Source organism: Diachasma alloeum, unplaced genomic scaffold (assembly GCF_001412515.2).
Source record: "Diachasma alloeum isolate Michigan unplaced genomic scaffold, Dall2.0 Dall_scaffold_00540, whole genome shotgun sequence".
NCBI lineage: Eukaryota > Metazoa > Arthropoda > Insecta > Hymenoptera > Braconidae > Diachasma > Diachasma alloeum.
In genome coordinates, this window is record NW_021680672.1 from 79,441 (window position 1) to 100,891 (window position 21,451).

At 37.7% G+C, this 21,451-nt stretch overlaps 1 protein-coding gene across 1 annotated transcript in view; it reads left to right on the forward strand.

Annotated features, from left to right (window-relative positions):
• Positions 1-21,217, forward strand: part of LOC107042958 (1-phosphatidylinositol 4,5-bisphosphate phosphodiesterase epsilon-1) — a 23,032-nt gene extending 1,815 nt beyond the window's left edge. The window contains exons 3-13 of the mRNA XM_029126455.1: positions 4,933-5,128; positions 7,856-8,332; positions 11,136-11,593; positions 12,358-12,646; positions 13,003-13,211; positions 14,615-14,913; positions 16,125-16,351; positions 16,441-16,668; positions 17,191-17,415; positions 17,490-17,793; positions 18,525-21,217. Of these exons, the coding sequence (XP_028982288.1) occupies positions 4,933-5,128; positions 7,856-8,332; positions 11,136-11,593; positions 12,358-12,646; positions 13,003-13,211; positions 14,615-14,913; positions 16,125-16,351; positions 16,441-16,668; positions 17,191-17,415; positions 17,490-17,793; positions 18,525-20,701 (5,089 nt within the window). The 3' untranslated portion in view covers positions 20,702-21,217. The remainder of the gene's footprint in view (positions 1-4,932; positions 5,129-7,855; positions 8,333-11,135; positions 11,594-12,357; positions 12,647-13,002; positions 13,212-14,614; positions 14,914-16,124; positions 16,352-16,440; positions 16,669-17,190; positions 17,416-17,489; positions 17,794-18,524) is intronic.
• The last annotated feature ends 234 nt before the right edge of the window (positions 21,218-21,451 follow it).

Below are 21,451 nucleotides of genomic sequence, written 5' to 3' on the forward strand. Positions count from 1 at the left end.
GGGGGGGGGGGGGCAGTGGTCACCGGAGGGTGAACCCTGGCATCCTAATCCGTGGTGATAACTCGAACATATCCAAGCTCCAGAATCCAACCCCATTCCCAGCGATTCCCTCCGCCCTCTGGCCTTGCCGACGTCTCAAGATGCCATCGGGAGGTGTTCAAGGCCAGACAAGAGAGGACGGATTAAAGTGTGCGCAAACTTGCTGGCAAGTTTAGTATCCAATTGCTACTTCGCTTTCAAGTCCCTCTGGGGGCTTGAAGGATCCCCGGAAGTTAGTCTTGCTCATGTACGTGGAAGGATTTATTCTCGGGGAGGAGTGCTGAAGAATGGGAGGCCACTCTCAAAAAGGCGGAAGGATTATTTTGGACATGAGGAGTCCGGCGAGTGCAGGGCTTGATCATTACAGCAGAATCATTACAGCTCTGTCAAAGGTTCCCTGCCCAACGCTGTCTGCAACCCACCCCCACCCACTCCCTTCAACTCATTCCGCTATCTATTCCTACTATCATTTCTTCACTTGCGAAAGAACCGGAGATAGGATTTCTGGAGAACAAAGATTCGTGGACAACCAGTGATCGTTAAACTTATTCAAGTGGGTTGGGGCGAGGTGGAGTTTTTTTTTTTTCATCAATGACTGAGGAACGATTAAAGTCGGGTGCCGATGAGCGGAACAAACTGGCCACAGGAGGGATGAGAAACGAGAACTATCGCTCGTAAAAAGTAATTCGATTCTTCCTCCGAACGTATTACTTTTGTGGAAACTGAGGGGACGGGAGCGGGGGCTAGGGAGGGGCGGGAGGGATTGAATTTTCACCGGGGGCGTGGAATCACCCCAAGACCTTTCCGCCAGCCACTTTGAATAGCTACAGTCTGAAATAAAATGGAAATTAGTTTTATAAAGAAATAGGTTTCTAGTTCTCGTGATGAAAAGTCTTGCTGGGAATCGAGGGAGTTGAACCGAGAAACTTTGGAATTTGAAAATATTACTGGAGGGGTGGGAGGGAATCCCGATGAACGAGAGAAAAAAGAACCGTCGAGAGAGTTAATCGAGAAAATTCAAATGCCGGGGTTTGTGGGGTTTTTGTTTTGGTGAAAGTTTTTTTTTACTTTTTACTCCTCGGAAATGAGTGAGTGAGCGAAGTTCTCCGGGGAGTTTTCGCGGGAATGGAGTCGCAATGAATCTTTCAGATGCATTATCATACTTGGAGGGAGGTGGGGGCTAGCCTCGTGAGCATTATCTGGTTTTATTGGAGAGAGTGGGTTTCAGGGGTTGAAAAGGAGTGCGTGCGGTACTCGTTTTAGTGGATGAGCCACTGAATGGTCAGACATGCTGCAGCGCCGGGCACTTCAGTAGATTTCGCCGCAAGTGGTCCGACAAAACGGCGACATTTTCGAGGGATAAGTAGATGTGCAGCCGCTGTGGTCAGACATATTTGATAAAGTAAATTATGTTTTCTATTCGAAGAATTTCATATTTTTGTAAAATAGGGCATTGAATATTTCAGAAGAACCACACTCGAGTGATCACACTGTGATTAAGATTAAGATGAATTTTGCAGCAGTTAATTGTTATTACCCAACAATTTTTTAATTATTAAATTAATTATCAATTATATATTTAAACTTCCGAATTACTTTGTCAATAAACAATTGAGTTCGGAAGACTGACAATTATTTGGGTAAACGGCAATTGAGATTTTAATATTTTTAATTATTTAATTCATAGTCAATTGAAAATTTAAATTATCAATGATTTCATTATTTTTTTAATTATGGGAAGCTCCTACTTCTCATAAAATAATTAAACTTATGAATGGTACCCATTCCTGCTGAAATTAAGACGTTGCAACGAATTTAAAACGAAATTTTTTACGAAAAAAAAAGAGAAACATAGTAAGACGTCTTAAAGACACTAGTCTTCACTGAAATTTTCAGCAGCATAAATATCAGGTGCACCCAACCGTCCGCCACTGGGATCAACTGGATACTGACCGCAATGGTCAGACAGCGCTCCACTCAAACGGCTCCCCACAATCGTCCCTTTATTTTTCATTTATTTTTATCTCTTAGCGACCTATCCCAACCGAAACATTGAGGTTTACATTATTAAACCGTTAAAGTGACTCATGCGATTTAAAGACCGCGGAAGGTGCAAGAGGCGAGTGGAAAGTTTTTTTTTCCCATTCTTCCAGCGAGCGACCTGCATCAACCATAGGTATGTCCATTAGCCTTCACTGGCGTCCGGCGTTCGTAAACCTTTACGAGCAACCTCAATTTCCGTCTACGATCCAGACATTCCACACCGTTTGTCTTCCTCTATCCACTGGTTTACAAATAAATTTTATTACGCTTTTTTTTGCGGTTAATCCTTTTGCCGTGGGCGTATTTGTCGTTTTGACGCGGAAATTCTTCATATAAACGGTGATATCGTCGTTCGATTTTTTTTTCCGGTCCCATTGCCAGTTTTTCCGCTCACATTTCACGTTTTTTGCGTTAATTACGGGGGAAAAGAATTCGTGTGGCCGTCGATTTTAATAAAACTCGCTGACAGACATTATGTAGTGTCTCATTTCCACTGGACAACTGCTGGAAATTTTTTTATTTTATTACTCTTTTTTTTCGTAAAAACCATTTTTAATCATCAAATTTGACAATTAAGTTGTTTATAAGTAAATAATATAATTCATTTAATTTCGGAAAGCTTATTTTTTAGGCATGAAATTGATTTCTGGTAAAACTCTTAAAATTCTGAATAAAATTGATTGTTGATATATTATTTATAGAAAATGCTGGCCATTTTCAAAATTGCTATTTTTTAATTATTTTATCAATCTTCCCCCAAAAGTAAACCTTGAAATTTTTTTTTTCAGATTTAAAAAATGTTTTCTAACGGTTCAATATCGAGATTCAAACTAGACCTGCAAAGTTTAAAAATAAAAATAAAATCATTAAAAATTTCCAGGGCTCAAATAAATGCTTTAATGTTCAACTACAAAAGTAAAAAACCATTTGACTGGCGAAAAAATAGCTAAAGCACTCGAATATCCTTAATCTTTATCTCTGCAGTTATTTGTCATTTTGTACCATTTGTCATTTTTCCCCTCACATTTCAAGTTTTTTTCCTCAATTAAGCGAGAAAAGAATTCACATGGCGGTCGATTTTAATAAAACTCGCTGACATCTCCGTGAAATTCATATGTATTGTCTCATTCCCACTGGGCAACAGCTCGAAAAATTTTTCTTTATCAAGTCAGTAGTGTCAACGAAAACATAACTTCTGCTGTGTCCACCCCCGCCGGTGCGCCGGATAAAGCCGGGAATTTCACCCGTGTTTCTTCGACGTCAGGGGTGGAAAGAGAAAGTAAAAATCAGCGTGACAAGTCAGCCGTATTGGGGAGTCATCTCTGTGAATGGTTTCGACGTGGCGTAGTCAGACTATGACAGATCTTGATGAAATGCCGAGATCCACACGAGCTCCTCGTAATTTTCCCCTCCGATTTCTCCGGATTTCTTGCCCCACAGAAACACAATCGAGAGTCGGGCGATTATTGTTCGGTCTGACGAAAAATTTGGGGACGAGAGCGGCTTTTTTTCTCCGTAAAAAAAATTTCAAGGTTCACGGAGGGGAAAAATACCGTCTTCAGGTACTCAGTACACTCAACTGTCAAATGTCGTGCGATAAAAAAAATTATTTGAAATTTTTATCTGGGAATTTTTTCGCATTGTCAGCGACGAATTGTTTGTACCGATACAAATGTTCATTCCATAAATAGGATTTGCTTGCCAGTAAGGGATGCAGCGTGCGTTTCGGGAGAGCCGATAAATCTCTCGCATTGCCCCTTCGCCCAGAAATCTTGGCGAGATTTATCTGACTCAATTACATAAGTACACTAAATCTTCATGATCAGGGAATGAAAATGTAAGGAAAAGCATTCATCAGGGGCTGACACCGGCAAATTTTCCGAAATATCAATTTCTTTCCCCCCGAACTCGTTATTTATTTAAAAAATTCCCGACTTTATTTCCGTCCTGCGGACGAATAATCGAGTAAAAAATTCGACTAAAGAATATAAAGCGAGACAAATTCCCCCGGAGTATCTCTAACGAGCCTGAAATATTCACCGACACATGAGCGAGACTGATCACAATGGAATTAGGGTCTCTCCATCGTGTACTACTTGGCAAAAAAGCCCGGATAACAACACTAGAGAGAAATGGAAACAACTTTATTTCACCGAGTCAGTTCGCATATAGAGTATCAGTTTGTGTTGGCACGTGTCTCGTGGTATAACACACTCCAGAGAGGGATGCATTTGAAAGGCAGCCCTCGTTTCACGTCTCATCCAAACGTGCCACGCATCTTGGGAGAAAGAGCAGCATTTCTAGCAGTTGAAGCTGGCTCAATTTCCTCTCTGTGTACCTCGAATATCGTGCGGGCTGAAATAATTTGGGAAGATGACCGCATTTACTATCTACAAAGCTAAAACATTTTTTTCCGAGTTCAAAAATAGGTGAAATATTTTCGGGGAAAAATAGTTGATTTATTTACTACAATTTTTTTTATCATCGAACTAAAAAATTTAGAAATTAAATCAAAAAGTGAATAAATGAACAAATGAATTAGAAACGAAATGAATCATTATTGATAATGATAATCATAATGACATAAGAATTACAGAATTATTACGATATTTTTTATTATTTAAATAAAAAAAATTTAAATAAAACCAAAACGTGAATAAATAAATTAAATGAAATAAAGGAATTAGAAAAGAAGTCAATCATTATTAATTATAAATAAACATAATGTAAATTATAACAGATTCAATGACAATAACATAATGAATTCATCTCCCCGAATAATGAAAAATATATAAAAAAATATTTCTCAACTTGTCGATGTTTTTTTAAAAAATTTCACTTTATTTTCAGATCGAATAAATTGAAGCCGTTCTGGCAGAGCATAAATGAACCACTCCCAGTCCTGGAGTATCTCTCATCGGCCCTTCTGTCTTCCGAATATGAACGAGCGCTGTCTCGTGCCCTGGCAATGCCGGAGTGCCCGGTTGTGCCGTTCTTCGGGGCCTTTCTCCGCGAGTTACGCGAGGTCATTGCCTCAGTTGCCAAGGTAAATACCTTCACACCCCTCGCTATCCTCCTCCTCCCCCCCTTCACCCCCAAAACCAGCCCCCAGTGATTTCCCACCCCCTCAACGACCAGAAAATGAAAATGAAGCGGAAAAAAACCCCGTGAAGCGAACAAAAAAGCACAATCGTATTGGTTTGCAATCTTCGGACGTCTTCGGACGTTCCCCAAGCGATTTGGCGAATTTCCAGGTAAAAAGTTTTTGGGGACTATAAAAATCCGTGGATTCCTTTCTACAACTAGTCTGGAAGAGCCACAGGGGAAAAAAGTAACTCAAGAATATAAGAAGTATAACGGAGCTGGAAGAAAAAAAAATAGAGAATGGAGCGAGGGGAGATGAGAGCCCAGGGAAACTGTGACATTGTGGAATGAGACTGCGATAATACAACTGCGAAGAGTATCAAAGTCATTTCAGAACTGCGATTGTTGTATTTTTTTCTATCTCTCGAAATTTCCAGTGGTCCAATTATTACAATTTTTAATTTTTCATCTTTAACAAAATTATTTTCCATTTTCAATATTTTTTTGCATCCAAAAAATTACCCAAAAAATGTGATAATGAGTGCCCCATTAGTTTATAATAATTATTATTATTATAAATTATTATTTATAATAATAATAATAATTATTATTATTATTATTATTGTTATTATTATTATAAATTATTATTATTATTTATTATACATGCATTGATTTTTTAATTTAAACAATTATTATTATTAATTATTTATTATTATTTATAATTTATAATATTAATAATTAATTATTAATTGAATGCAATGATTTAATTTATTATTAATGAGTGCCCCATTAATTAAAAAATTTCTGCAATTAAGAACAGAAAAATGATCACAACATGACAAACACAGCCGTCAATACCTCGTCCTCATCATCGCAAAAACAGGAGAATCCAATTGCCGAGATGAGAACAATGTGGACATTGAGGTCAGGGGTTTCTATCGGCCTCCAGCAGCAAAGACAGTTGTAGGCCGGCGGAAACTACTTGCTCTCACTGTCATAAATCACCAGCCGATATTCACCGAGCGATATCCGCCGCAATCCCTCCAAAATTTCGAAAATCGTTGATTTAATAACAATTAACGAAGGACACATCGGTGCAGCGTATTGTGAAACTGCATCACGGGTCGTTGGGTATTTTCATCGACTCCCTTATCCTCACTCCACTTGCCTCTGTTCAATCACAGCCATTGTTGTAACCGGAGTACCATAGGTGCTCGACGTATTATGGCACCATAATAATGTAATTATTGCTCAACGCATACATAGGAGAGGCTTACGTTATCAAGGCTATTGTGATATTACTCTCTTTGTTGAATTTTCAATGAACGATTTATTATGGACTTTGACATATTCACCAAGTTATTGGAGTCCATTTTCTGATGCATGCGGCATGCGGTTAAATTTTTAATATCTAGTTTCAATAATTCGTGCTAAATTAGAATTTTTCAATTCCATGGGACGACTGTTTAGGAAAGAATGAGGGGGAATGGACACTTTTGGCTCATTTTCAATGTTGACAACTCACAAATGAGTTTCTTAATTAATCTCAAATAAAATTATAATTTAAAACAAGTAAAAAGTGTCCCTTCTAACAAAAATAAAGTGTTAATACGATTATTTCGAATGACAATTTCTGTTGTTTGTTCATGCGGAAAATTTGACATCAAAGAAAATATTGGATTAACGGTTGTAATTGACATGGAATATAATTAATATCACATTCAGAGGGCTGCCATTGACGCTTTTACCTAATTAGCTCTCCCTTCGTTCAGTTCTATCAGCGTTTCATATCCAAACGCTTTATTCCTACAACATTGTGTTGCAACTGGCTTTATCGAATGGAACAATGGTTTAATAGAGACCGTGTACCGAGTATTGAGCCATTTTCGTAATTAGTAAATTATTCAGAGCAATTTCTCCGCTTGCTGCTTCCTTCGAACTTGTGAGAAAAAAAATTATTTTACGCGGTAAGTATGAGTTTTGTGAGGAGTTGCAGTTTTATGGAAATAACGTGGCATTAGCAGAGAAATGGCAAGCTAACTGTGAATAATAAATGCATTACTGCGAGGGAAAGATAAATTTCTGATGGTACGGGAAGCAAGAATTTTTTCACTGTTTATTTGGAGTCAAGGGAATGAGAATGAAAAGAATTAGTTTCTGAAGTTGTGAGAACAGCAGCTGTTTTTTGTTTGATTCAGGGAATCTCCTCTTCTCTTTACTAGTTTGTTTTAATTATATCCGGTGGGGGGAGGGGAATGTAATTATCTGAATCAATGTCCATTACCTTCAATTGATGCGATGAGTTACGAAATTCAATTGACATTTTCTCTCGAGAAATACAATTCTTAGTTATTAAACAAATTAACTAATTTAATTTAATTAGTTTATTATAAATTAAATTATTAATATTCAATAATGTGATATTATTTATTTATTATGAATTGATTGAATTAAATTAGTTAATTTGTTAATTCGTCTTTTTTATTATTATTTTTTAATTTAATTAATTTATTATAAATTTAATTAATAATTAATATTATAATATTATTAATCACTGTGATTAATGATCAATTAATTAATTAATTAATTAATTAAATTTGACAACTGACAAAAAACCATTGGATTTTTAATTTCACCCCCTCATACCCTCAATAAATAATAATTCCAAAATGAATGGAAATTTGTTTAGCAACCAGCCGAGAGCAAAGACAGAGAGACTCAGCGAACTAGCAGTAAGGAGGGCCCACCCCTCGAACACGTGCCTTCGCCCTCGCCAGGTGCGAGAACCGCTGTTGAGAGTAATGCCGATGCTCCATCCGGATGGAGCTCATCAGGGGGCGCAAGCAGCGGCGGTGGCGGTACCAGTAAAGGTGTAAATTTTGAGTGTCCACATGACACCAATGCTGTGCTTGACAAAGTTGCCCTCTTCCATCAGCATCGTCACGCTCGTGGAAGAGATGCTACGACTGGCTCGCTCCATCGTACACTCAGTGTACACACAACAGCTATACTCGAGCAGAATTACATGACTGAGGAGTGCGATGAGAACGACTATCATCTTGACCTTGATTCGTACAAGCCGGTTCAACCCCTTGCCGCTGATCACGGTGTTGCATTGTTTCCCGTTGCTGCGCCCAATAATGGAATGGATCTTCATCTTTTACAAGTGAGTTTATTCCCTGATAACTCAGCCAATTAGCATTCACTCGCGAAAATTTTTTAGAACTACCAAATGTAGAAAAAAAAAATTAAAATGTTGTAAAGTGATAGCTGACGACGTGTGATCAGACACAGGCGGCACTGCTTTTCAGTAAAAATCAATCGACAAAAATTATTACTAAGTAATTTTAAAAGAAGTTTGTCATTGATTAATCATAGTTCTTTACTTTTTTATTTAAATTTGAAAATAATTTTTAATTATAATTAAACAATTGATTCTAAATATCTGAATTTAATTTTTCAATCAATAAAATAATCATCTTTCTTGCGAAGTTGATTATCGATTTATAAAATATTTGAAAAACTACAAATGTCGATTAATAATTAATATAATAAAAAAAAATATTTAAATTTTTAAAATTATTATTATCATTTATTTTCATTATTTTGATTTTTTTTTAACTTGAAAAATTGCATAATACAACTACCTGATTTTACATCCAATAAAATAATTTCAATTCTGTATTATGATCTAACCCACCTCCGCTTAAAAATCAATAGAATCGATTCTACTAAAAAAAATTCTGTAGTGAATTGGTAAACTAGGATAACTGCATTTTGCTTAGTCCCAATCATCGATGAATATCTTGGAAAGGAAGAAAGATACTGAAATTTTCATAAAAATTGTTTTTATAGAGCCAAATGTCAGCTCTAAGAAAGCTCCTCACAAAAATTTCTCTAACTATATCCATTTCCAAGATATTCATCAATAATTGACCCTAAGCGAAAATCACTTATCCTGGTTTACCAATTCATGACAGATTTGATCCCCATTAATTAACCATGAAAAGCGAATTTCTTTCTCCGGAAAAAAATAATTGCCCATTAAAAAAGATCCCCAAAAATCCTCATTCTCCATAACAAACGATTCAGCATTCGTTAGCGTCTATAATCCCCGGCAATCGGCTGACTCGCCCCATTATTCCCCAGATCAAGGGTAATACAGAGTGGGTGGAGTTTGAAGGTTACAGACTCGTCAATGACACTGGGGGAGATTGAGTGTCACCGAGTCAGCTAGAAATGCGATCGATGTTATCTCAAAGAAAATTCGATTCATCAAAGCGCTCTCCCATTTACCTCGGGCTGAGAATAGTTTTCCCCTCTGTACAAGTCGATAAAAATACTCAATCGCGATATCAGCGGGACTAACACTGACTGTGTGTGCACAGCACGAATGTCGGAATTTCACACACCTTGTGGACAATTTCCAGACGCTAAAAGCGTGAATGAAATGACAATTCATTTTCGTCCGAATTTCAAACATGAATTAAGGTGTTTGCACCTGTTCGTCTGCAATTCAGCCGAATCTTCACTTCATTCACATGTTTTTTGGCGTTTGAAAAATGTCTACAACGTGTGTGAAAGCCAGACATTCGTTTTTGCTGTCGCGTGACGGCCAGATGTTGACCGTGTTACTTCCGCCAGTATTTCAACGATAAATTCTCCAAGTTCGTCCGTCTCACTCGCACCCACTGGACCCGCGGGACGCCCCTGGGTACATTCATTCGGGCTGGATGAATTTTCCCGGGTACTTCATTGCCACTCAATCACCTTAACAGCTCGGATAATCGACTATCATTTATCTGAATATCATGGAGCGTCATAAAAATTAAATTGCGACGCCCGGAGAGAATTCTTTGTGCAGTTTATTCGTTGGGGTGCTTATGCACGGATTTTCCCGGCTTCAGTCCCCCCAATTTATCGTGACTCTGAGTGAATTGGTGAATGACAGAGCATTCGAAAAAATTACTAATTGGTTTGAGAGGAAAAATCGGGAAAGCTCTCTCCCGTCATATTTTTCCGACTGAAAGGATCTCGTCGGGGAGATTTTATCTGTTTATATTTATTCCTCAGACCAGCATGAAAGTTATGAATATTTTTCTGAAAGACAACATTTAATCAAGGCGGAGAGATGTTCCGCGAGATAAAGTCAATATTATCACGTGAATATTAACTAAATGAATGTTATTTCTATCGTGTGGAGCTTATCTACCTAGGTAACGCTGAGATAACATCAAGGGCACTGTTACACTGACTTCAAATGTCAAATATTTTTTCAGGGTAATCGCAATGATCCGTTTGAGCTCTTCATCCAAATTAATTTTTTTTAGTTTCTAGGGTTTATAAGGAGACTATATGAGTTTTTAATGCCGCGGGCTATTGGAATGAGATTTCTCATAAATTGAAGATCGTTTATATGTCTTAAAACGAATAATTAGTGCAAAATGTTGAAAATAGTCCAGGGCAGTAACAATTACGAATTAGTTTTTGGAAATTCGACTCCTACACAGCTAATTTTGTTTTGTTTAATATAAAAATTTACGCCATTCATGTAAAATGGGCAAACAAAATTTTTCTTAAAATATTTAAAATATATTCTCGATTCTGTCAGAAATATTTTTCGGCCTGTTTTACACAAATGATGCAATTTTTTATTAAAATAATAACGAAATTAGCTGTGCAGGAGCTGAATTTCAAAACATTAATTCGTAATTGTTATTGCACGCATTTTTTCAAAAATAAAAAAAAATGGGTTCAAAAATTGGAGGCCCTGGACAAACGAACAATAAACAATTATTTTATTGCAGTAATTATTCGTTTTGACATTTATAATCGATCTTCAATGCGTTGTAGTCTCCCCTTAATTTTAAATGTCGATATAAATCATGAAAAAAAATGAAATTATGGGAAAAAATTGCGATCAGAGAGAGAAAAATACGACAAAAAGTGTGATTACTTTTTTTTAATAGGTGCTTCATCACGGTACAACTCTGGTACACTGGGACTGCGAGGGAGCAGGTGGCTCTCGTACATCTCTAGTTTATGCTCGTGTTGATCGCGCCTGTGGTACATTTGTCTGGGAGAAACCAGCTTGGAGCCCTCTAAAAACAGCGGGCTTTGGGTCAATATCAAATGAATTTACACTGACAGTTAACCCTGAGGAGAGTGTGCCCTCGGGACTCGTGACGCGTTACACGTCACCACAGGCTGACTGTGCATCAGTCAGCTTGGAGGAGGGCTATCTCGACCTGAGTTCCGTCAAAGAAGTTACAATCGGCTGTTGCGACAAGGATAGGGAGATTGAACTGCGCGGTATCTGCAAGAGATATGGCCTTCCAGGGTCAGACTCGTGTATTGGGCTCATGTATGGCTCCAATCTCTCCGATAATCGTCTTATTTTTCTTCTTGGACCACCAACACTGAGCAAGTGAGTGCAATTTCACTCATTTTGCCACACGGAAAAATTTATATTTTTAAAAATATATAAAAAAATATATTTAAAAAAAATATTAAAATATTAATATTATTAATATTATTAATTATTAAAATATTAATAATAATATTATTAATATTTTTTTATTAATAATTTATTTAATATATTATTTATATTTTAATACAGTTATATATTAAAATATATAAATCGTATATTTTATATATTTTTTATATATGTTTATGGGGGTTGTCAACTGATTTTATTCAAATTATCACATTTGACACAATTGAATTTAACCACTCAACTAAATTTTTAATCATTAATTTTTTTTCCGTTGGCAGCAAATTAATACATTACAAATTAATAATTTAATAATTTAATAATAATTTACCATTCATAATTAGTTATCAATTCGTGTGGATTAACCCCTCTCATATTATTTGGGGATTCATTTCGACGAATATTTTCTGAAAATATATTTCATTCGTGTGTATTTATTCAAATTTAATATTTAAATTGTCATCTACTTCAAAAAACATGAATTTAAAATATCCTGTGGCTTAAAATTGATAGCCATAAACGTCCTCGAGACTCTGAAAATATTCAGGAAGGAAAAAGCATCGTAAAATCTTGAAAATTCCATACGATCCCCATAAATCTGGATTTATTTCCGAAATTATTCTCTGGGATCGACACCGTAACCCAATTCCACCGAATGTTTTTTTATGGTCCATCAATATTTATTCCTCTTCACTCAGAATATGGTACATGGGACTGTGCTGGATACTCCGTGGGCTCAAACGCCAGAACCAGTTGACGGACAGAAGGTCGAGATGGCTGAAAGAGAAGTATCTTCAACTTTATTTTGAGGAGGGTTGCCTCGAGCCTACTACAGCCGATGCCATTAGGGTATTTGGCGGACGTGACTGGTCTATGACTGAGAGTATTGGTACACTCTCGCCGACCAGTAGTGCTACACTACGACGACGTAATCCGAAGGCTGGGAAAAAAACTAAATCCATTGGGAATATTCATGCACTTACGAAGGTTTTTTTTAACATTTTTTTTTAGTACTGAATGTCAGCTTGTGAACACTCTAGTTGGGTCGAACAGTCATTGATTTTGACCCCTTCGTTCCACATATTTTCGAAGAATATTCATTTCCTTTATGGAATTTTTTTAAAACAAAATCACAAGGTAAAATTTCATAATTTTCAGCAGAATTGGCGTAAAAAATTTTTCGTTTTTCAATAGAATTTAGCAGGTTTTGCTGTTATAGTGAACTCATTGTCATTGAATCGGAGAAAACATTGTCTTCACTTAAGAAGCTTGAAAAAAAAATTACATACTCAAACGTGTGAATGAAAATGAAAAGATCCTGAAAAATATTGAATAAATTTTAGGAACTGAGTTTCAAGCAATACGATTCAGCAGCCTCCGAGGGTGGTTTAACAGCGGCACCACTGCGTCATTTAACAGGTAGTCGTGAGTCTTTAACGAGAATAATACCCGCCTCACCCCGGTCGAGTCGTGATCGAGTGCCACCGCGCAGTCCACCGGGCACTGGTGAGCGGATTGTCTCATCAAGCTTACCGTACTCCAGTTTACAGAGGTAATTTTCCAATAGCCATCGAATGCCCCTCAAAACCACAGAGCCCCCGCCATCGCGAACCCCATGCCTTCGGGAATTTCAATCAAATGGGTAAAACTTGATCTCAATTTGGTATCAAGTGCCTGCAAATAACTTTGTCAGCAAGTGCGGTTGAATCGCTTCACTCACGTTAAAACGAAACATCTTTGGTAACTCTCGATAGTGACATTGCTGCTCATTACTCGGGGGGTTGCGATTACTCGGGGCAAGTTTTCATCGTAAATAGGGGGTGGGAGAGTGGGAAAGTTTTCGGTCACCTGGTTTAGGTCGGCGGAGACACCACCCGTAAGAACTAGTCAAGGATTCGGTTAATGTGTGGTAAATCACTAGTCTACGGTCGAGCTTAAGGTACGGGAGAACTTTCCAGACAAGATCACATTGCTGGTTGAGTTTTTATTCGCCGAAAATTGTGCGCAGGGGAATCAATGGGGTTTAGAGCAAATTCACACTTTTTTAAGACGTTTAGTGTTGAATTTGAGTTATTTTTAGGGTTTGTTGTTTATTAATAAATTGGTGAAATTGGTTAAACTTCCGGAAAACTTATTTTCTTCGAATTTTTTTTTTAAATTCGAAATATGATTCTGAATAAATGATTTTTATGGTGAAAATTTGTTGTTTATAATTTTTTTTGCAATTAATTGTTTATAATTTATTGATAAAAAATGCTCGCAAATTTAAAAAATTGCAATTTTGTAATTATTTCATCAGTCTTGCTCAAAAGTAAACCTTTCAATTTTTTTTCAGATTTTTAAAATGTTTTCTAACGGTTTAATATCGAGATTCAAATTCGGACCTGCAAAATTTAAATAATAAAGTCATTATAAAATGAAAGCTCTGATATTAGAAAAAATAGCCAAAGTACTTGAATATCCTTAAGGATATCCAATTTTTTTAAACATTCGTTGTTTATAAATAAATAATTAAAATTGTTTAAATTTTCACAAAAATTTTTTTAGGCATGAAATCGATTTCTCGTAAAATTCTGAATATAAATAAATTTATTACGAATCCGAACACATGATTTTTATCGTGGAAAATTGATTGTTTATAAATTATTTATAAAAAAGCTCGTAATATGAAAAAAATTATTTTTAAAATTATTTCATCAATCTTTAAAATGTTTTCTGCAACGTTTAAATAATAAAATCATTGTAAAATGCAAATCATCTAAAATAAAAAATTCAATGTCCGTTCTTGCCGCATAAATCCCCAAAAATTTCCGCTGCAATTGGAAAACTCATTCGTCGCCCGCATAAATTTCAATGAGTCCCCCACCCTCATTTATTAATGTCCCCTAAAGCTCCATCAACGAAAGCAGTGAAAGCTATTGTCACCCCAATGATTTATTCAAGAAACATTTTCAGTTTACTGTGTGTAACTCGGGATAAGGATAGAAATGGCTCAAGCGTAACCCCGGCAACGGGTGAGACACCGTGGCAAGTGAAAGCCCGGGCCACTTCAATCATGTACGAGACCCAGTTGAATTTCGTTGAATTCGTTGCTCTCTTTCGGTCATTCAGTCTTCGTGCACGTAAAGACCTACGTGATCTCTTTGGACAGCTTGCAATCACATGCCGGAGCCAGAGTGATGGCTCACTCCGTGACTTCAGTATGAGACCCTCTGTGCTGAGGCAAACCAGCGATGCTACACCACAACGAATTGGTTTGTATTTCTCACTATCCATTCTCGGATTCTCTTTTATTCTCACTATGAAAATATCGTCGAAAGAAAAAGGTTCCGATGAATTTATTGCTTCATAAAAAATGTATCATTATTTTCGATCGCAAATTAATTTTTTGTACTTAAAAAAAATCAGTACAATTTTTCTCATAAATCTAGAGCTTTTTATTTTTCTAATTCATTCCCAATCCGTTGACTCCCAATGAAATTTGAAAAAAAATCCTTAATAACAAACTAAAATATCAATTCTCTTTTATTCTCACCATGAAAATATCGTCGAAAGAAAAAGGTTTCGACGAATTTATTGCTTCATAAAAAATGTATTATTATTTTCGATTGCAAATTAATTTTTTGTACTTAAAAAAAATCAGTACAATTTTTCTCATAAATCTAGAGCTTTTTATTTTTCTAATTCATTCCCAATCCGTTGACTCCCAATGAAATTTGAAAAAAAATCCTTAATAACAAACTAAAATATCAATTCTCTTTTATTCTCACCATGAAAATATCGTCGAAAGAAAAAGGTTTCGACGAATTTATTGCTTCATAAAAAATGTATTATTATTTTCGATTGCAAATTAATTTTTTGTACTTAAAAAAAATCAGTACAATTTTTCTCATAAATCTAGAGCTTTTTATTTTTCTAATTCATTCCCAATCCGTTGACTCCCAATGAAATTTGAAAAAAAATCCTTAATAACAAACTAAAATATCAATTCTCTTTTATTCTCACCATGAAAATATCGTCGAAAGAAAAAGGTTTCGACGAATTTATTGCTTCATAAAAAATGTATTATTATTTTCGATTGCAAATTAATTTTTTGTACTTAAAAAAAATCAGTACAATTTTTCTCATAAATCTAGAGCTTTTTATTTTTCTCATTCATTCCCAATTCGTTGATTCCCAATGAAATTTTAAAAAAATCCTCGATAACAAACTAAAATATCAATTCTCTTTTATTCTCACGATAAAAATATCCTCGAAAGAAAAAGGTTCCGACGAATTTATTGCTTCATAAAAAATGTATCATTATTTTCGATTGCAAATTAATTTTTTGTACTAAAAAAAAATCTGTACAATTTTTCACTCAAAATCCGTTGATTCCCATTGAAATGTGAAGTAAAATCCTCGATAACAACCTAAAATGCCGAGTCTGCCACTAACTTACCCTTTTCCCTTGTAAAATTCACAGGTTTACTCACCCGAAATAATTCCATAGATTCTCACGAGTACAAAACAAGTGGCAACCTCCACAAAAAACAAATATTTGATGCTATTGCAGCAGCAAGTATCGTTAACAACTGTTCAGGAGTTGACACATCCAAGTCACAAGTGATAACTCTCGCGACATTTACAAAATTTCTCGAATCACGACAGCAGGAAAAATTAACTGAAGACCAGATTAAGGCCCTCATCAAGGTAATCACTCACTAGCACTAATTCCTTGGCTAATTAATGGTCTCAGTTGTAATGGAATTTAATCACGTTGAAATAAAATATAAAATCAGAGACACGAACCCGATCCGGCGCTGCGGGTCCAGTGGTGCTTGTCGTTTGAGGGCTTTGCACGTTACATGATGGACAAAGACAACTACGCATTTCCAAATGAATACGCAATACCCTCCGACACCGAGATGCAACAGCCATTGTCCCAGTATTACATTGCAAGCTCTCATAACACTTATCTCACTGGACATCAGCTCAAAGGAGAGTCCTCGGTTCAGCTTTACTCTCAGGTAAATTAGTCTTCATGCTTTACGGGGTTTTCCACTCGTTCTCTGTGTCACTGGTACATCCTCAGGACATTTAACTGGGGGATGAGGTTATTTAACTCTCTCTGTTGCGCAAATTTTGTTCGCATATTTGCTTTCGCATTTTATTAATTAACTCAGCGCTGTGGAATGGCATTTTTCATTTTTCCTCCGACGGGTTGCCGGGCGATACGTATGAAAAAATTCAATGAAAACCTCGGCGAATTCTTGAGGAATTCTATGGAACTTCTCATTAAAATTCGATTTCGATTTTTCTGGTTAAATTTTTCTCTTGAGATTTTTTGGATTAAAATGATTTCGTTTTGTTTTGCATTGCAGGATCCGAGTGGCAAAAATTTAGAAAATTCATGCTCAAAACTCGAAATCTATTGACTTTTTCCTATCAAATGTCCCATTAAATTCGCTAATTTTTTAAAAATTGATTTAAAAAAAAAAAAAAAAATTTCAGAAAATCATTTTTACAATGATTTTTTACTCTCCATCCAGGTTCTTCTGACCGGATGTCGATGTGTGGAACTAGACTGTTGGGACGGTGACGATGGCTCACCCCTGATATACCACGGTCACACATTCACAACAAAAATTCCATTCAGATCAGTAGTAGAGGCAATCGATCGCAGTGCATTCGTCAGTTCTCCATACCCAGTAATTCTCTCCATCGAAAATCATTGCTCCCAGGCGCAGCAGGCCCGCATGGCTCAGATATTTCAGGTAATCTCCCGTTCGCTGTTGAAACGAATATTCGGGGAAAATATGATTGACGTTGTTCTTCAATTTTTATTCAGTCTGTATTCGGTGACAAATTGGTCACAAAATTTCTCTACGACACCGACTTTTGCGAGGACCCTCAGCTGCCATCGCCCTCACAACTGCGCCACAGAATTCTGATAAAAAATAAAAAACTCGTGGTGGATCCAACGGCACCTCTTGTACATCCGTCGATAAGTCACCGGGGTAAAATGTTGATGTCAGATCGTGCATCGTCCATGAAGCAAATGAGAACTGACGTTAGTAGTACGTCCGTTGTTGAATATTTCAGCGAGGATGAGGATGATGAGGAGGAGGACGATGAGGATGACAATGTTGATGGTAATTTTTATCATGCAAACTCGATCATTATCATTTATTTATTGTAATTTTATATCAATTTATTGAATTTAGCCATTTACTGATTTATATGTTCCCATTTATTCAAACGATTTACTGGATTATCGGTCTTTTTTGCATTTTTTTATACTTCCTCATTTATTGATGCAATTTATTGTACTCTTTATATTTTTTTATTTTTCTTTAAATAAATTTTCATGTTATTCCGATAATTGTATTGAATTTGTGTTGATTTTGTTTGTGTTAACATTTATGTGTGTCATTTTAACATGTAAACTTTTCATTTATTAATGCAATTCACTGTATTGTTCCTATTTTTTTATTTTTCATTAAATAAATTCTCATAAAAAAATTGAAATTTATTCATTTTAACCACTGTGTTGATAATGCTGTTGAATTTTTTCATGTTAACATTTATGTGTATGATTTTGCCATGTAATCTCCTCATTTATTAATGCAATTCACTGTATTATTCCTATTTTTTAAATTTTTCATTAAATTAATCCTCATGCCAAATTAAAAAAATTATTAATTTCGAAGACTGTGATTTTGATTTTTTTCTGTTAACATTTACCTGTATCATTTTGCCAAAACCCCCATTTCCATCCAAATTATTTTCTCAAACCAATAGACAATAGAGCCAATTTAATCAATCCCCATTAAATTCCCCAAAGAACAAAAAAAATTTTTAAAAAATGAAATTATAATTGCAGACAACTCAATCTCCAGTTACGAGAGGTACCTCGGCGGTAGCCAAATGTCGCACGTCCGTTTGAAATCGGACCCAGCAGTTGACGACAAATCCCAAAAACAAAGCAGTCAAATAGCCAAAGAGCTCTCTGACCTCGTAATCTACCTCCAAGCCATTAAATTCCGCGGCCTCAACACAACGCCAGGAACACTCCCCATTCCAAAAGCACGCCACCAAAGCCACACAGGCACCGTGCAGAGACACAGTATCGCTGGGATTGGTACCGGTGGAATAGCATCCTCCACTGGCTCACCACAATCCCTGTCGACATCCGCGTCTGTTGCCAGCGGTGGCAGTAATATCGACACCCTATTCCGCCCGAATCGTGGCATGCCAGCGTGCTTCCAGTGTTCATCGTTGAACGAGAGTGCGGCGAAAAAAATCTGCCGCAAGCAGCCGCTCGGCGTCGTGGCGCACGCCGAGACGCAGCTGATAAGAACCTATCCAGCTGGAATGCGAATAGACTCCTCCAACTTCAATCCCGTCATCTTCTGGGCCTTCGGCATCCAGATGGTGGCGCTCAACTACCAAACGGACGACGCAGCGCTGCACCTGAATGCGGCCATGTACGAGCAGAACGGCCAATGTGGCTACGTTCGAAAGCCCTCAGTGATGTGGGAGAAGAGCCACATGATGTACAGAAGATTCAACCCCTGGGACAAGGAGTTCGACGGCCTCCACTCGGTCCACCTGACGCTGTCAGTCGTATCCGGCCAGTACATATCCCCGGCCAATCTACTGGCCAGCACCTACGTTGAGATCGAGCTCGTCGGCATTCCCATCGACTGCGCCAAACACAAAACTAAAATCGTCCAGAACAACTCCCTCAACCCCATATGGAACGAAAAGTTCTGCTTCCAAGTGATGTTTAGAGATCTCGCCTTCCTTCGATTTGGCATTGTCGAGGCCAACTCTCATCACCTCATCGCCCAGCGGGTGCTTCCTTTGAACTGCCTCAAGCCCGGCTACCGCCACGTGCGCCTGCGATCGTGTAAAAATAAGTCCCTGGCGCTCTCGACATTGTTCATTTACTCGAGAATGGAGGAGGAGAGCCTCGACTACAACACGTGCTGCAGGGATCACAATAAGGAGTCGAAACGTCCGTCTGGGAAGACGCCGGAGAAGCTCAGTAATGTCGACCCAGGGCTGGGGGGGGTGACCCTCAAGCGGCGGATGTTCTTTCTCATGGTTTACGATGTCATTCCGGACGAGCCGTACACCATTCTCAAGGTCACGCAGGAGAGCTCGACGCAGGAGGTGATGCTGCAGGCGCTCCAGAAGGCGGGAATTTCCGCGGAGCATGTGGACGAGTATATTTTAGTGGAGGAGGTCTCCCGGGGCTGGGAGAAGAAGGACAAGGAGGAGCTGCCGACCCAGCGGGTCCTGGATCCCGCCGAGCATCCGCTGCAGGCGCAAGCTCTGTGGAAGGGACAGGGGCGATTTTTACTGAAGCGAGTGGGGAATGATCCCAGCAGCAGGGCCTGGCTCGCCTCCATAAGGAGCACAGCCGGTCATGCACAGATGAATGAGAGCGGCGAGGATCAGTCGATGATCTGGGATGAGGCTGACACCTTTCTCGTTTGCATTTACAATGTCTCGCCCGAGATACCGTACGCCATTTTACGGGTGCCGGTGAGCAGCTCCGCTCAGGATGTTCTTGCACAGGCGTTAGTTAAGGCCAGGAGAATGGAGGATCCTGGCAAATTTGCACTTGTTGAGGAATTGGAATGGGGCGGCGCAGGCGCCGTTGGCAGTGGTAATCGTCAGTTGCGGGTACTACGTGACGATGAAAATGTGTACAGCACACAGGCTTATTGGAAGACCCTCGGGAGATTTATATTGAGGGAACGGGAGCAGGCGATTCCCAGGAAACACCTGCTGCCTGCTACTCTCGATAGATTAAGTAAGGGCTTTTCTGTTGGGAGATCGGTGTCACTGCCTGGCTCCAGCAAGGAGAAAGTACCGGTAGCCGAGGCTCTCTCCGATCCGACCTCAAGGGGCCTGCGCCAGCGGCTTTTGATGGGTCGCAGGCGCGAGGTGCACTCGGACGGCGAAGAGTCCAGGGAATCGGACATCCTCAATGCTGCGTTGCATCTTAAAAAGGTGTCGTTGAGGAAGTTGAGGGCCTGGAAGTCTTAGTGGCAGTCACGGGCGACGACGCTTTCATCGTTGTTTGCCCCTCGGAGAAATGGTGATTAAAGTTTAGGGATTTTTATTACTGCTGGGGAATTTGGGGGGGGAGGAAAGTTTTGTTTTTTCGAGAAAAAAATTTCTAAAATACGAGTTTTTACAGGAAACCGATTTTGTAGGGCAAATTCGTCTCTGGCCGCTTGAAATTAGAGATTCGAATTTTTTCTGAGCGAAAAATCAACTTTTGAAAAATGCTGAACGTATTTTTTTTTTTGAAAGTTCATTGTGATTATGAAAAATACGGGGGAAGATACATTTTCAAGTCAACCTGAAAAAAATTGTTATTTTCAAGTCATAAGTATCAATTAGAATGAATGAATTTCCAGAAAAGAATGGGAAATTAATTGACCATCGAGTTAATAATCATAAGTGAAGTTGATACATAATATTTGGGCGAAAAAAAAATTTTCTCCAGATATTTATCATAATTTTGATAAACGAATAAATTTTAAAATGCCCCATCTCCCGCATTTTTCATAAATAAAGAGCGAAATTTTCAGATCATATTCAAAAAACCATTCCGAAAAAAAATACATTAGGAATTTTTGTTGAGTGAATTTTTCGACTAAAAAAAATTCGATTCTCCACTTTTGAGTGGCGGGAGACGATTATGCTCTATAAAATCAGATTCCTGAGGAAAAATCGCGCGGAAAATAGTATTTTTAATTTTTTTTCTCGAAAAACAATTTTTTTCCCCGG